We start from the raw sequence: 17966 nt of genomic DNA, 5'->3' as shown, positions 1-17966 counted from the left end.
CATACAATTTCCTTTCTTTGAAAGAAGCCAATGATAAAATGTTTGATCTTTCTTCCTCCTCAGAGGATCTTTATCAGTCTGAGATGGATGAAGTTAAACTTCATTGTTTTTGCTTGACTCCTTGGATTGATGGATCATATTTCCCATCCCAGGCCATGTCATGGCTTATTGTGGAACTGAATTTCCCAGCACGCCACCTTGAAAGGCAAAATATATCATTGCTGATTGAATTGCTGCTACTGCCTGTACAGCAAACAGTATAAGAAATCAGTTTTATTAATGCAAAGGTAAATCAAAAGTTTTGTCATGCCTGTTTACCAATAAAAGTCCATGGGTAATTCTGATCAGCATAGAATCAACCGGCCTCAAAGAAATCAATAACTTAATTGTCATTGTTACTCATCATTATTCTATCAAGATATTGTGGCATGGACGTCCCTAATATTATGATGGTATGAAGTTAACAAAACAACAGTCATTTGTAAAATATTCCTCTAACATGACCACAAAGTTGAAAATTTCAACTGGTTCACATGCTAATCAGTTACCTTTCGTAGATAATAACTCTATGTTTTGCATGCCACACATTGTTATGTCTATGATATTTCTTAGCATTTGTTTTATTATACTGTAGGTACTGAGCTTCATTTTTAATTCATGATTTTAGTGTCTTAAATAGCTAATCCTATAATTATTTTCAGTGTTTATCATGTCATCATTTGTCCTATCAGTATAGCTAGCTAGTGGCAATCTTATACATAGGCGGATCTAGGAGGCAGCCAAGGAGGGGCAAGGAGTTTTAGTGTACAACAGTGTTTATTCCACTAAGAGGAATTCTAGTATACAAGTTATATTTAGTTGCATAACTTTATTCAGTATGGCTGGATGAATGATAGACATATACAGTTGTAAGACTGTATAGTTAGAGAAAATTTTTAAAAATTAGACCTCCTATAGGTTTGCTAACAACGTGTATGCTTGCAATGCATATAAAGATTAGTTAGCCTATTTGAGATAAACCTGTTTGATGGTAAAGTGTACTAAATCTAAAATAAGGTACAGCTATAGTATTGTTATGACATTAGAATTGTGACTGTTCTATTAGAGTAGTGACTGCTCTATTAGAGTATCTCGATCTTAGCACAAAAATCAAACTTATTTGTCTCACTTTCTTTACAATGTACAGTATAAACTGTAAAGTGTACTTATAACTGTTGTTTTTCTATTTGTCCATTAGTTTTCTATACTTTTGAACAGTATGAATGCATGATTCCAGTTTCTGGTATCAATATAGTGCCGTAGGTCCAAGGGGGGCCAGGGGGGGCACAGCACCCCTTGCACCACCCTCAGATCCGCCTATGACCTTATATATTACTAAGTATAGCTATATTATCCTGCATGAAAATACCTGTGGATATAAACAGAAAACTACCTCCACTGGTGATAGAGAATGTTTGATTAGCATTAATTGGTGCTGCTAAGGGCAAGTCTTTATTCTTTGATCAGACTCAGGTGTAACTCAACACAGTGTGTTCCATGGAAGTATTTCAGTTAGACACTCTCCCCCACTACTATATTATGAATTCTTGCCTAGCATATGAGTAAACTAATTTTCAGCATGCACAGCAGCTTGAGCTAAATAATTCCACTTGCCTTAGCTTCTTTTTCTTGACTTACCACTGTGCTTCATCTATAGACCTAAGGAATACTGTCCCTCCTTTAGGTTGGATGGAAGAATTAGCATCCAAAGTGTTGATGTACTCCTTATACGTTGTGTCAGAATTCTCCAAGTGATCTACAACTTGGTTATAGTCCAGAGCTACATTCAAATCGCTAGAAAGTAATTTTTAATACTGTGCAGGCTTCCCGGGGATCTTGTATGCACAAAGACAATAATTACAATCTGGGCACGAAATGATTTGATCTTCCACTTCACGATCCATTTGAAAAACCACTGAAGAGTGTCTTAGTGTGAGGTCTGGGTTTATATAGCTAGCTGAGGATGTCAAAATCTCTCTAACCTTATACGGTAGTTCAAAGGTTACTCGAGAAAGCTACTTGATTTTTTCTTAGCTAAGCCATGCACTAGCTTATAAGGACGTCAAAATCTCTCAAACCTTAAGTGACAGTTTAAAGCTCGGTTTAAAGATTAAATTACCTCAAAGCTACTTGATATTTTTGCTTAGCCATACATAACTTAAGTCTTATATCCAATCCAAGATTCAATCCCTTCAGAGAAAATAGCTTACTCTAACAGTGGTCCCTATACCTCGGCTGTCCTCGTCCCGGTTTTACTCCTGTTGGCCGTCCCCGTCCCCGTCCCGGTTTTACCCTTATTTTCCCCGTCCCGGTTTTACCCCATCCCATCATTCCCCATGCACTACCTAGTCTAGCGTAGCCAGACCACTACTTTTCTTTTGGGTGGGCGTCGGGAAAAGTCCGACGCCTACACAAAAGAAAAGTAGTGGTCTGGCTACGAGACTATGCACTACCGAGTTAATGAAGCAATTAAGGCAAGGTGCGGCTTCCGGCATTCCAAAGGGGTTTTCCTTGTAAACAAATACTTGCTGATGACTTCATTGTGAAGACAACCTAGGAGACTGTTAGCTCTCATCTCGTCAGCAAGCTAGACACGAGCGGATAGACAAAACTGTGAACTATATACTGACGTAATCTAGTTCTCTTTGAGACGGGACTGAACGAGGAGAGACTGAGCAACTGGTGAGGATGGCCGTGCCACCAGATCTCGCATGTATAGATGATCAACTATCAAGGGTGCCCACAGATCTAAAGCCATTTGTTTCTAAAAGTAAGCTGAAACACGTTTTAAGTAACCACTTTTAGTTTAGGCCAGGCAAAGTTGATTGCTAGTTTCAGAGTCCCGTCACGTCACAGATCAATATCGTACCGGGCGAAAGCCATTATTATTATTATTAAGTTTAATATGCAAAACCTCCATTAAGGAGTATGACGCTTATATCTTACAAAATTATTCAAGAGTTTCTGATCAAGTTCATCACAGTACTTACTTGAGACACTGCATCGCTAAAATCTGTTCTGTAGCTACAGATGTATTTTGATCTTGATATTATATGGCTTGATATGATGGAGTTGGTCTAAATTAGGAAGCTTCTCTTAGAACTATTTTAATCCGATACAATTTATCCTGCTTGTTGAGCTCACTTAGCCTGGCACGTAGTTGTTTGTTCCGTATTTGCTCTTGTGGGGTTAAGTCAGGTGTTATAAATACTTTAGTGACATGAGTCGGGTGCTCCTTCTTACGCAAGTTCAACCTGTTGTGGAGAATTTTAAACTTTTCCTCTCTTGTTGACAAAGTAATTTTCGTGAGTCTGGGCCTTCCAGTCTGTTTACCAATCCGTGTTACATTACTGATGTGAGCAATAACTCCAATGTATTTATTAATCAAGGATGTGACATTCTGAGTATCTTCGTTCTTCCGAATACTGGCTTCCGCTGATGTGGATTCTGGAAGGTTGTGCACAATCAAATTCAGTTTCCGTTTCTCCCGTTCCTTTTCTTCAGATATGATTGCTGCAGTCATTGATGCTATTGATTCAACAGTTACCTCCTTGCTATGGATCACTTGTTCAGATGGCTCAGTGTTTTCTACTACCATAGCGGTATCAGGCCCTTGTTCACTGTAACTAACTAAATTATTTACTTTCTCTGTCAAGTCCTCAAATCTGTTTAATAGATCCATTTGCACAGAGTTCAACTTAGTTTCTATTACATCACAAACTTCCTTAGTGTTGTCATAAGCCATTAGGGCGTTGGGCAATTTGTAAAAACAATGAGAACAGAAAAATGCAATATTGTTTGGTAAATCAGAAAGAGCGCCATATTGCCCAACACTTAAATTAATGCAAACTCTGTGCTGCCACTTTCTGCACTAAATGCACTCAAAAGCATCACCAGTTATTAACTTGTTACAGGTGATACACGTGTCGCTCTCCTCTTTATCCAATGAGAACGCTGGTGAAGTCGAATTTCCACTAGACGGCTCGACTCCCCTGATTTTTGGCATGGTAAATAGTTTCTCTATATGTTACAATGAACAACAATACTTGTACGCCTGTAGAACCAAGAGAAAGGGCGTTTCAGCGGAGACAAATATTCAGTACTCCAACTCCCGTGTCTCTCGTGAGTACACTATTCATTATGGCCAAAACCTTGAAGAAAACACTAAAATAAACCCACTATTACAATAATGAAAATATTGGTGAATATTTGAAAATCCATGTGGTGGAAATAGCCATATAATGAAAATTTTGTGGCACTTCTATAAAGGCATGCGCGGGCGGCGGAAATGGGAAACTAGCAATCATCTTTGCCTGGCCTTCTAGGAGGCTCTATACTGCCTAAAATAATATATGGTACTTACGTGCTGTAAACATTAATAAATAAATGGACAGTTCTCAGACATTCCTATGGTAATCACAAGAGTAATCAAAGCAAAAACAAGTGACATTATTATTACATTTGCGTGATCACGTTACTTTGCACTGTCAACTGTGTAGCATCACCAATAGTCTACTGTAGCCGGTTAAGTTACGTGTCATAATGACCAAAAAAAACCATTCTACCCATGAGCTACAGTGAAACATTTTTCTATGTAGCAAACTATGAAACTCAGCATCTCCCTACATTTTTGATGAATATAGAACTTACATTGGAGTTTTATTATACGCCTTTCTGCTGTGATCACAAAAAAAAAAAAAAAACTAGCCTAAAGATGCTTGCTACCTTTACCAAATAAATACTATACTAAAGCTATTTTAAAATTTTAAATTTAAAAGGAAGTAGGGATTGATATAAAATAATTATACATGCTACAACATATCAAAACTAATGTCAAATTTACCAGGTTTTGCCCATTTCCGGTAAAAATTACACCACCTCGTAAACAAACCACTATAACTTCAGTTTACGTAAGCACCGTTTGGTTTATCGAACTTGTTAATGTCAGGCGAGTCCTGTGGTATATTAGATTTTGCTCTGAGACGAACAGGAAGGGCAGAAAGAGCCTTGTTCTTGTGAATTACGCACCATCAGGTACATAAAATAATGCTGGAAAAACAAGGTTTTTCGAGTACTTCTCTGTAAAATTACCAGTTAAACACTCAGTACGGGTGGATTCTTAATCAGTACGCTTCAACACATACAATGATACCAAGTTTTGGGGATTTGGTGGAGGTTAACAGCCTGTACTTTTGGGATTTGTCCACCCACGTAATCAATTTCTCCAATAGGCTTTTGTATGGAGTGCGCATTATGCCGTAATCAACAATGAATAAGTGACACTGTGGTAACGTTACAATTCCAGGCATTGTATAGGGCAATTCATGGGCTTTCTTTCATTGTATAATGTGAAATTATGGGTGCTAATGCCTGTACTTTTGTGTTTTCTGAATGTATTACAAGACGCATGTATTTTGTATTGGACAAGGAATGACAAGGTTTTTTTAATCAGCTTGTTTGACAAACCTGAGGTAGTGAAAGGGTTATAAAGTAGATATTACATCTTTTTAATGTTTAATTCTTTAGAATTAAGGGTGAAACTTAGATTTCTGTGAAAAAAAAATTTGACCATTGAGGTTTTGGCTGTGATTTAACAAAATGTACAGAGTAGTTTTGATATGAAATGTAAGGAAACAAGCTCAAAAATGATACAACTGAAATGAGAAACGATCCTTGCAATAAAAAGTAAGGAAACAAGATTAGATATGACTACTTGATAAAATGAGACACACTTTAATCTCTACTTTTGACTAATCTGATGGTCTCATTTCAAGATACTATAGCCAAAAGTAGGCATTAAGTCTAATTTTAGCACGTAGTCATCTAATCTTGTTTCCTTACTTTTTATTGCATGGATTGTTTCTCATTTCAGCTGTATCATTTTTGAGCTTGTTTCCTTACTTTTTGTAGCATGTATAATTGTTATATATCAATCCCTACTTCCTTTTAAATATTTTAATAGCTAGTTTGTTTACTTTTTTATGTCTAGCTAGCTAGCTATATTATACATACTCCTTGTTTTCCACATAGTATAAATATCACTTGAAGCAGCTATCTTTTACCTTCGTATGCAATAAGTACCTCTGCATTTCTAATGGCCTAAATTTTGATGATTTAACAGTAAAACATTGTTGGAGAGTCCACGTAGAAGCCTCGCTTTTAGAAGTCTGGATCCCAATTAAGGTGGATCCGCCCCTCAAAGGCATTATTAGCTAGCTACCTTGCAACAAACTAAACTGGTAAGACTATAAAATGACTACCCAGCATTAATAAATGCTAGAGACACTTGGTTACTATACTGTTCACCCTCGTGTTATGCACACGTACAATCATGAGTTTGGGTTGTGGCACATACCACAACTATTAATTATCCTTCAAGAAGAACAAAGAAGCGAATGATTGATGAAAGCAAACAGCATGGTGCAGTGGACAGAATGTAATCGCAACAACAGACTCGTGAATCCGCTGTCATTGCCTTGGCTGCAATTTCTGGAGCCATACACCTAGCGCAACCGGATCTTACAGCAGGCAGTCGGGCAGATGAAATTCAGGTGAATTTTGAAATTTTTAAAAATCACTGTACATTGAAACATTCGACTTTTTGTTTTGTTTAATCAAAGTACTGACCCACGATCAAAGTATTATCCTTTCGTCATTTGGTATTCCTGTAAAAGTACAGCATCATTACAGGAATACCAAATGCATTCCAGGTGGCTTTTGGGTAAAACTTAATGCAAGGCTGCTTTTTTAAAGTGAAAAAATGAAGCCATATGATTTCTTACCAATCCCTACTTATTAAGTACTATCGTACTTAATGATATAAAACCAATGAATTTATCATCAAAGCTGTCTACAGAATACGCAACCCATTATGCATGTACTTTACTGGAGAAAGTTGGGAGGTTTGACCTAGCACTATTCCTAGTATATTAGACCTATATGGTCATGCACTATAATATATTTCATTATGATTCCATAGGCTTTTAAATCATATTAGAGACCATAGTTATCATGCACTTCTATAGGTATAGAATTACTACCCTAAGGTAAACTGATTAATATTAATAATGATGTCTGTAATACTTAAACTTACAATAACTGGCACCTTACACAATAAATCAAGCGTAGATGAATAGCCTATAGTCAAACTTCTAAATATAGTAATTATATTGTTCACAGCGAAGTGTTCATAGCCCATGTTCAGGCTTCACAAGTAAGTGATGCAGGTACCGTATGCACTATTGAGCTGTTTACATAGCATAACTAGCACTGTGGTCACTGTTTCTGACTATGCAGTATGATGAAACAGGTTTCCCTCCTGCACTTAGCATCAGACCTTAGACGTTTATGTAAACAATGCATGGTTTGATGAATAGTTAGCTTTGCATGCTATATGTTTACTTAAAGCATATCATGAATGGTAGCTAAGTATGTGACATAGCACAACTTTCACTCTTTTTTATAACTGCAGTGGACTGTTTTTGTGCAGATTTTGTTTTTCATAGTATTGCACCACCATAGTGTAAAATCAAATGTAGGCTGCAATGATAATAAATGCTAATAAAGTACAGCCATTAAAATGTACACTATTCCCTAGTTGGCGTATTTGATTTCACAACTTTTTACCCAGGCTATTCAAGGAGGTTGTGCAACACAAGCATTTCATTGAGCAGTGAAATTTTTATTCCATATAATCTATTACCATATCATTCTTCACTATCCTGTCTGTGGCTATTAAAGGGTCACAAGGAAAGATGTGGTTACATTTATGCTGAACTAGACATAGTTTAGGGCATAATTATGTTGTGGACCCTGCACTGTGTGTATATTGACAGGAAGAAAGAAAACATGATTTTCAGACATGCATAGTTAAGTTTTGTTCCTTTTCCAAAACATACCGTTTTTGTATTATTGCTGTCTGCCAGGTATAGGGCAAGCTACACAACAGATTCAATTTTGAATACATTCCAGCCATTCCCAAACTCAAAGTTTTGATTTTTCTTTGTTTCTTTCCACTGGTTAAACAAACCCACCCATATAGGGATATTGTTTCTAGATGACTGGATCTTTCCCAGGTGTGTGTATCAGCTTACAAAATGACCTTGTTGTTTATTTAAAATCCTACCAAAACTATGTTTCTATTACCTAGATATCTTAGCAGCCTTGGAGACAGTCAATCTGAGTTAATAATAGTACATGGCACGGTGAATGCTATACATTACTGAAAATGGGACAGATACACCTGATAAATCATCAAACAGTCTTGTATGTTGACATTTCAAGTTTCAACACTTAAATAATGACAAAATTACTGAACAACTTCACCATAACCTAGCTATGTACATGACATGTAACTCCGAATATTACAAGCTATATATTTATGCATTTTCCAATACAATTAAAACACTAGCTTTAACAGACTTGGTTACATATTGTTATGTAGTTGAGTGCAAAAAAATACTGCTACACTATGACATTTGGTTAATTAATCAACAACCTGTCTAAAGTGACTGTATAATATGCAGATATTATACAGGTTTTATACCTTCCTATGTGTGTATTGGAAATGTTGAATGTAGTGTTTAAAGGGATCGTGTTTAATTCTGTAATGTGTTAAGCACATACTGTACAGCAAGTTTTTCTGAAGGGGAAATTTTTTGCAATTTTCACAGATTGGCTACCATCCGTGAAAATTTTCCCCATCAAAATTTGCAGCTTGATCAAAATGGCATTGTTTTAAGTATTATAAATGCATAAAAATTCTGAAGAAGTGAAAATTCCCCCCTCAAAACTTTGGATGGATGGTGGCAATCTGCAAACATTTTATCCTCAAATAGCCTGTAGTAATTCAATTCTCAGCATTTCTTGCGTTACGCATCATGTGTGTTAATGGATTTTTTGTTTATCTGTGTTCTTTTAGCATCTAACTTAATTTAGACCTCTTGTGGTAGGCCTAGGTGTCTAAATTACTTGTACACTTTTCATGATTATTTCCTGCACTTACAGTGATAGTTATCAGGGACGGTTTTAGGGGGGCTTCTGGGGGTTTCCAGAAACCCCCTCTGCAATAGCGCGTGCCCCTACAATTTGTCTGGGTGATAAAAATTACAGAGAGTTATACATACTGTATTATATTCTGGCTCCTTTTCTAATGGCAAAACTTCATACTTTTATCTCTGAAATCACTTTGCGACCTTTTTTGGGGGGGGGGGGGGGGTCTTCAACTGTCAACTAGGCTGAAGTTGCAATTCCAGAGAACCAGAAACCCCCTCTGAAAATTTCTAGAGCCACCCCTGGTTATGTCAGTCAATCACCACCTGAGAATTGTATGTACAGGGTCGTGATCACTGGTGGTGCAATGGGCACTAATTAACATTACATTACTCATTGTTTTCTCTATTACAAACAGCTGTCAAAGTGCAACAATATAGGGTTTAAATAAACTAGACTTCAGGTCACCGGGGTCAGGTAACCTTCAAGCCCTGTAGTAGCACCTTCAGGTGACATGCACAACACAGGGCCTTATATTACAGTACATAGACCCCTGCCATAGCATAGTCTGAAAGTCAACTATTATATGGGCATTCAGTTTCTTATCTATATAATAGTTAGACATCGAAACACAGAGTTCTACAGAATTTAGAAACCCGAAAGGCCCTGTGTTGTGGTGCATGAGCAAAGCAAGGGCACTACTACAGGACCTGAGGGTTTCTAAATTCCGTAGAACCCTGTGTTTCAATGTCTATAACTAATTTAGACCACAGCTCGTTCATGTACCTTCACTGCTGCTTGTTGTACCTTGTAACACGGGAAATGTAACATTTGTGAGTAGAACAAACCCCCTGTAACTTGTAATGGCACTTACTATCCAGTTAAACGCCGCCAATGTTACAGGCACATGATTGCCATGTTTTGTATCATCCCAGACGGCCCAGAGACAGGAATCAATTGAGACATAAACAAGGGATCTACAGGATTTAGATACCTGTAAGTAGCCAATGAAATTTGAGTATTTCAACTAGCTGTGGCCTAATTATAATTATATCAAGTGTACTATATATCATTGCACATGTATACACTGATACAGAAAAAGAAAGACCAGCACTTGCAGACATCAGCAATCATGTAGTACCACAGTGGTCACCACAGTGGAGACAGCTGGGTATGGAGTTAGGAGTTGACCATCATGTGATGAACATCATTGAACATGATCAGCCCAACGATTGTAGAAAGTGTTGTCATGATATATTAGATGATTGGCTTAATAGGAATCCTGCTGCTTCTTGGGAAGCTTTGATTCTAGCTATTGTTAGATTGCCAACTTGTGGTATGAGAATATTCTGTGGTGTATGTTGTATGCATTTAGATGCTAAAACTGGACTATTAAACTTAATTTCATGTTTCTTTACTGACATGCTGCATGCTGTTTAAATACTATGTACAAAGCACCTACATAAAATATTTCTGTACATTTTAAACTACTAAAACTAGTGTATAAGCTTAGGAATTTCTAACACCATAGTCTGCTGTTTATGATTGCCAGTCCCAACCATGTTTGATTTGGTTTACCTGATACCCAGCATAACATTAAGTGGCTGGGTTGCCAATTAACATGCTACTGCATCACTTTTAGTATAGCTTGATTCTCAGCATTACATAACAGTCATTATTACCTGCAGGTTAAAAACATCATTTTAAACACTAAAAGTATGCTGTTACAAATGTATCACAGTTCCTATAGCAATACATGATAAGAGGAGATGTATGCATGACTTGAAGTCTCTATGCTAAATATAAACGCCCTGGTTATGTGTCATTTATATATGTATTCACATGTAAGAATTTACTTAATTTTTGTTGATGTACATCATTATTAACTATTTTTCTCTAGTCAATGTGGATGTAGCCAATATACAAACAGTAGTCAAGAACAGATACATACAAAACAGGCACACCCCACACGATGACTGGCCTCCATACTATCCTAAACATTACACTCCATTAACTGTCATCCATCATGAAGGAAGGTGTACCGAATCTGAGGTCATTTCTGGTGCAAAAAGGTTATTTACTAAAGGGTACAGTATGAATGACCTAGCTGTTAAGAACATCAATGATCTATTTATACCATTTGAAGGAGCCACACCTTATCCTTACCGGATTCTCATTGAAGGAGCACCTGGAATAGGCAAAACTATTTTAAGCAAAGAAATTGCTTCGCAGTGGGCAAACCACAGTATACTAACCAGCAAACAGTTACTGTTCTTACTATTTATGCGTGCTCCTCAGATAAGACGTATAACCAATGTTAAATCACTTGTGAGTTATTTTTGTGAGACTGCATCCAGTAAAGTCACTGATTGGCTTGTTCAAACTGATGGTCAGCATCTTGTTATTATACTTGACGGATATGATGAAGTTTCTGAAGATAACCACGACTCATTTATAAATGATATTATTGATCGTAAGAGGTTAACAAAATGTGGTGTGGTCATCACATCTCGTCCTGCTGCCTCATCACACCTCCATACTATTGTAGACTGCAGAGCAGAGGTGTTGGGGTTTGCTGAGGAAAATCGGCAACAATTTATTCAAGAAGCTTTACAAGGCCAGCAGGACAAAATTGAAGAGCTCAGAAGTTTTCTGCAATTCAATCAATATCTTAATACATTATGTTATATTCCACTAAACATGAGTATACTACTTTCCCTTGCTGAAGACGGTATCAACGCATTGCCAAACACACAAACAAAACTTTTTGAAAAGTTCATTATCATGACGATCATTCATTTTCTCAAAAAAGACAGAATGGTGTGTACTACTGGTGTAGCTAGCCTCAATGACATTCCCCATCCTTATGATCAAATAGTCAAGGAATTGTCACAATTTGCATTTCTTGCTTTACAAAAGGATCAACTGGTGTTCACACTAGCTGAGGTTAAAGCAGCATGTCCTAACTTTAATCCGTCTAATTGGTATGGACTTGGACTGTTGAAACCTGCTCGGTATTTCAAACCACAAGATGGCTGTGATCATGAATCATTTCATTTCCTTCATTTTTCCATCCAAGAATACATGGCTGCTTACCATATTGCCTCACTACCACGACACAAAGTAATTGCTTTACTCACTAACACATTTTGGAGAACACGTTATTTCAACACTTGGATTATGTATGTTGGCATAACGGGAGGTAAAAAGTTTGCCTTCAAGCATTTTCTCTCTGGTAGCCGTTTCATGTTATCTAGTCAAATAATGAAAGCTTCCATCATATCTAGCAAAATCTTGAGCAATAAAATTAAATGTCTTCATCTGCTACACTGCTTAGCTGAAGTCAATCATAAGATGTTGCCATCTATTGAAAACATTTTCCACAATGGGATAATTGACCTCAGTCACCAAGTTTTATCACCTAATGATGTAAATACTCTTGCAATTTTACTATTAAGATCCCCCGGTAAAACATGGGAGAAGCTTGATGTATCACACTGCAATATTGATGACAAGACCTGCAATGCTTTTTGTACAGTATTTTATTCTCAAAATGTGGCCTTGCAAGTCAAAAGTTTCAACATTTCATGTAACAACTTGCACTGGGAATCTGTCAATAGACTTTGTAAAGTATTGAGATTCTGGCACACTGAAGAATTAACTCTTTCTGTCAACAGTTTGTATGATAGTGTGCTAATGAAAACAATTAACACTTTTAGCTGTAAGATGAAGCAACATTTACAAGCGCATGTAGTAAAAACTGTAACTGATGGATTACTCTTGGTTACATATATCGAAGAGCAAAACAGAATAATTGCTATGTATGCTAAAGAAGACTTTATTAAATGCAGTCAGTTTAGCAACTGCAAGTTGAATGAAAATGATGAATATATCATCAACAAGCTAACAGAATTTGTGAAAAAAGTGACTCAGTATGAACTAGCTAGCATTGTCTTTACGTATATAATTCCTCATGCTAAAAACAAGTTTTCATCTATGCTGTCTCGATTTCAACTAATTAAACTTTATGGATCTAATATGCACTCAATGGGTGCTTATTTACTAAGCAGCATTTCATCAGTCGATTACCATTATAATATTACTTTGCCACATAAGTATGTAGCAGATTTTTTAGCTTCTGTGATATGCCATGATCTCCGGTTTAGGGCTTCATATTTAGAGGCATTGCCAGCAGTACAGAGTGAGGTGACAAGGAAGACTATTGGAAGTCTTACAACACTGATGGGATTAAGTATTTCAAAAATTGGTATTAGTGATAAAGCTGCAGGTGATATTGCAGTTATTATATCTTGTAATGTTGGTATACGAACCCTTTATTTGCAGTCAAATAAGTTAGGGACAGCAGGTGCTATCAAGATTGCAAGAGCTTTAAAAGATTCTTTATCACTAACAGAATTTGATATTTCCAATAACAGTATTGGAATTGAAGCAGCAAGTGATATCGCAACTGCTTTATCTCATAATGTTAAACTAAGAAAACTTTACATTCAGGGCAACAATTTTCAGACCACAGGCATTATACAAATTGCAAGACCTTTACAGAGCATCTCTTCATTAACAGAACTTAACATTTCAAATAACGATATCAGTTGTGAGGCAGCTGATAATATTGCTACTGTTTTGTCCCATAATACTGCATTACAGAAACTTTATCTGGGTGGAAATCATTTAGGAACAGCTGGTATCATTAAGATTGCAAGGGCCTTACAATGCACATTTTCTCTGACAGACTTTAGTGTTTCAAATAATAATATCAATTGTGAAGCAGCAGATGATATTGCAGTTATCCTATCAAATAGTGCTAAACTGCAAAAACTTTATCTAGAAAATAATAAATTGGAAACAACAGGTACTATTACAGTAATGAGAGCCTTAGAAGGTGCCTCTTCACTGACAGAATGTGATTTGTCAAGCAATGGTATTAGTGGTGAAGCAGTGTATTACATAGCAACCGTCTTGTCTCAAAATGTCAAGTTACAAAAGCTTTACCTTCACGGAAATAATTTTGGTCCAAATGGTCCCACTAAGATTGTTAATGCTTTAGGTAGTAGGTTATCATTAACAGAATTTGCTCTTTCAAATAATGATATCAGTGTTGAAACAGCAGATGATATAGCAGTTTTTCTGTCTCATAATACTCAACTTCAGAAACTTTTTCTACACCAGAATAATTTAGGAACAATAAGTGCAATTAAAATTGGAAAAGCCTTACAAAATGCCTCATCACTGATAGAATTTGTAATTTCAGACAACAACATTGCCAGTGAAGCAGCTTACGATATTGCATGCATTATATCCAAAAATACTGATCTACAAAAGTTGTACATAAATGGAAACAATTTTGGAACAACTGGTGTGATTCAGATTGTTAGGGCTTTGCAAAATAATTATTCTCTAACAGATTTAAATATTTCAAATAACAACATTGGTGAAGAAGCGGCAGATGATATTGCAGCTGTTTTACAACACAGCACCAATTTGCAAAAGCTATATCTAGGTGGAAATAGATTGGAAACAATTGGTATTATGAAGATTACAACAGGTTTGCAGAACACCATATCTCTTACAGAGTTCAACTTTTCATGTAACAATGTCTGTGATGCAGCAGCAGACAAAATTGCAGCTGTTATACATCATAATAACAATTTACGTAAACTTTATGCTAATGGAAATAAGTTAAGAACATTAGGTGCAATAAAGGTTACAAGAGCTTTATGCAATGCTTCACTTATAGAATTTAATATTTCAAGTAACAATATTGGTAACAAAGCAGCAGATGACATTGCAGTTACTTTGTCACACAGTACTAAATTACGTACGTTCTATATGCAAAATAACGATTTAGGTACAGTGGGTGCAATGAAAATTGTGCAAGCCTTAAAAGAAACTTCTTCCCTAACTGAACTCAGTATGTCAAACAACAACATTGGTAGTGCAGCTGCAGATGATATAGCAACAGTATTGTCTTATAATAAAAAAGTGCAGAAGTTTTATATACGTTCAAACAACATAGGAACAATTGGTGCCATCAAAATTGCAAGGGCATTAAAGGATGCAATGTTCTTGAAAGAATTTGACATTTTGGGTAACAACATTGACAGTGAAGCAGCAGATGAAATTGCTGCTGTATTAGATCATAATATTTATTTGCGAAAGCTACATCTAGGTAGAAACAGTTTAGGAAGTGAAGGTACTAGTAAGATTGCAAGAGCACTGCTGAGCACTTCATTACTGACAGACTTGAGCATTGAAAATAGCAAAATTTGTAGTGAAGCAGCAGATGATATTTCAGCTGTTTTGGCTCACAGCACCAATCTACAAAATCTTTATCTACAAATGAACAACTTGGGAACAATAGGTATTGTTAAGATCATGACCGCTTTAAAAATCATCTACAATCTATCTGTGTTAGATATTTCAAACAACAATATTTGTGTCAAAGCTGCAGATGGCATTGCCGCTGTTTTATCTTGCAACACAAGGTTACAGAAGATTTGTCTTGGTGGAAATAATTTAGAAACAGCAGGTATCATTAAGATAATGCAGAGTTTGCATAATACTGTGAATCTGATGGAATTTGATGTTTCAAGTAATAATCTTAATTCTGAAGCAGCCGATTTTATTGCAAAAGTTTTGCGTCATAACACAAAACTAGAGAAGCTTTGCCTGCAAGACAATAATTTCAAAACAGAAGATGCTATTAAAGTTGCAAGAGCTTTACAATATACTGTATCCTTGACAGAACTTGATATTTCCAGCAACAATATTAGTGGCGAAGCAGCAAGTGACATCACAGCTGTTTTGGTTCATAATATGAAACTGGAAAAACTCTATCTCTAATGGAAACAATACAGGTGCTGTATCAGCCTTAATAATGTTATTACTGACATTAAATAATACAGCTGCATGATGTTTTACCTGAGTATACATGAATATTATTTATCAAAGAAGCATAGTACTTAACAGCAAGGTGAATGGAACAAGTGCAATAAACACACACTATTCCCAAGCAAACAATTACACACATACACTTCATTATTGTTGTTTACTGCCTGCAGCACAGTGTAACTAAAAGTATATACACTATAGCTATCATTGTATAAATTGCAAGTTTTTTGCTAAGCATCAGTGTATATAGTTGTTGCTTGTGATATGTACATATAATTATCTGCAGCCATTGTGCTGGTGTAAAAATATCATAATATCAATTGTGGCAGCCTTAATATCAATAGAAAATTTATTACTGTTATAGGTTAATTAACATCACTGCAGCCATTTCTTGGTGGCCTTGTATATCTGTGATCATATCTTTTGTATGCAAAAAATACTTTCAAATTATGTATATAGCTATATACCTCAGTATCCCATTTAAACAATACAACTGTTTGTTTAAAATGGTATGCAGAGTTCACTTTGATGTGTGCAGCCTATAATTGGTAAAGAAGCTTTGATTGAAGCGGTATTGAGAGCTCAAAACTTGTGACTATTATGCACCAATCAACAAACCACACCAATCTCTAAAAATAGCTGATATTAGTCAGGCAACTAGCATCTTTGAAGTATAAACTACTTCAGTGTCAGTAACCTATAGCTCTGCCTCAGTTTCTGTTACATCATTCTATTACACAGTTCCTAACCAGCTGTTTACAGTATACTTCAAAGATGCTAGTTTCTACAGTATAACATTATTATAATATAATCAAACAAGTGAATGTGTTACAATATATAATACTCTCAATAGGAGCTTGCAATTGACATTATATTGTTTTGAAATACCTTAAGCAATTAGCCAATAGAATTAGTATATATTACACTTGTTTGCCAAAGTCCCTCGACAAAAATCTGTAATATTAAACTGATTTGCTACAATAGTGTGGTGTTTTTCTATTGGAAGTAAATGTCTGACTTGACAACTGGTGTTGCCATAATGATAGATGGCCCATAGCAGAACAACAATTATAGTTGCTTAGTGATGGTTGTTAAGGTAAACATCACTTTGGGACCATTATAGCAATGGTTGCTAAACGTGATTGGGTTTTTGCAGTGATTATTTTTTAATTTCTGTTGCTTGGTAACAGTTGTTATGGTTGTCAGATTTGTAATAGGCAGAGTTGGGGAAGTTACTTCAGAAAAGTAAGTAGTTACTCATTATTTTTATTCCATGTAACTCGGTTACAGTTACTTTATGAAAGGTAACTAAGTACTTAGTTATATTAGTTACTTTCATAGCATAAATTAAGCTTTTTTGTAACATAATTATAATTTCGTATTATTTTGCTCAGATATGCATCAAGGAAAGAAGAGAACATGCAATACATATATATGTACACTGAAAATAATTCTGTGTAGCATATATGGCTCAAAAATTGAAGTGTTCAAAGCATAATTATTAATGTAACTAATTACTATGTTAATTTAGTTACTTTTCATACACTTGTATGTTACTAGTTACAAAGCATGTACTGTAACTATTATTTACTTGTAAAGTAACTATATAGTTACATAACTTATTTACAAAGTAACTATAGTTACGTAATTTAGTTAAATAGTTACTAGTTACCCTCAACTCTGGTAATAGGATGAATGGCTGTGGTATTCAGGATCAATAGTTAAATAGGGAGGAAATAGTGCAAGGCGAACTCCTTCTGTTTGCAATGCTTGCACTGTTAATCACAAATCTATCCTATTCTACGAATATTCTACAAAACTTGGCCAGTTAACTACTTGCAGTTATATTAATCCCAATATGTATGTATACAGATGTGCTAGAGGTCATATATAGCTCTACGCTTATAAATACACCGACTTTCTCATTCTAGCATAAGTACCTGAAGTGGGCAGTTATATATACAGGGAAGCTATTCCAACCTAGCATTAGATCACCAGTTGAACAATCAGAGAAAGTTGTTATTACA

At 35.8% G+C, this 17966-nt stretch overlaps 1 protein-coding gene across 3 annotated transcripts; it reads left to right on the top strand.

Annotated features, from left to right (window-relative positions):
• The first annotated feature begins 2574 nt into the window (after positions 1–2574).
• On the top strand, positions 2575–16262 carry LOC136249477 (protein NLRC5-like). Of its 3 annotated transcripts, XM_066041490.1 has the most exons (4): positions 2575–2809; positions 9934–10026; positions 10127–10366; positions 10931–16262. In XM_066041490.1, the coding sequence occupies exons 3-4, from the start codon at positions 10204–10206 to the stop codon at positions 15889–15891; spliced, it is 5124 nt and encodes a 1707-aa protein (XP_065897562.1). In that variant the 5' UTR covers positions 2575–2809; positions 9934–10026; positions 10127–10203; the 3' UTR covers positions 15892–16262. The 3 variants fall into 3 exon arrangements, with proteins under 3 accessions (XP_065897562.1, XP_065897560.1, XP_065897561.1); XM_066041488.1 differs by lacking the exon at positions 9934–10026; XM_066041489.1 differs by lacking the exon at positions 2575–2809 and having other exon boundaries at positions 9807–10026.
• Positions 16263–17966: the final 1704 nt, after the last annotated feature.

This window comes from Dysidea avara, chromosome 3 (assembly GCF_963678975.1).
Source record: "Dysidea avara chromosome 3, odDysAvar1.4, whole genome shotgun sequence".
Taxonomy (NCBI): domain Eukaryota; kingdom Metazoa; phylum Porifera; class Demospongiae; order Dictyoceratida; family Dysideidae; genus Dysidea; species Dysidea avara.
This window is presented reverse-complemented; position numbering and strand designations above follow the sequence as displayed.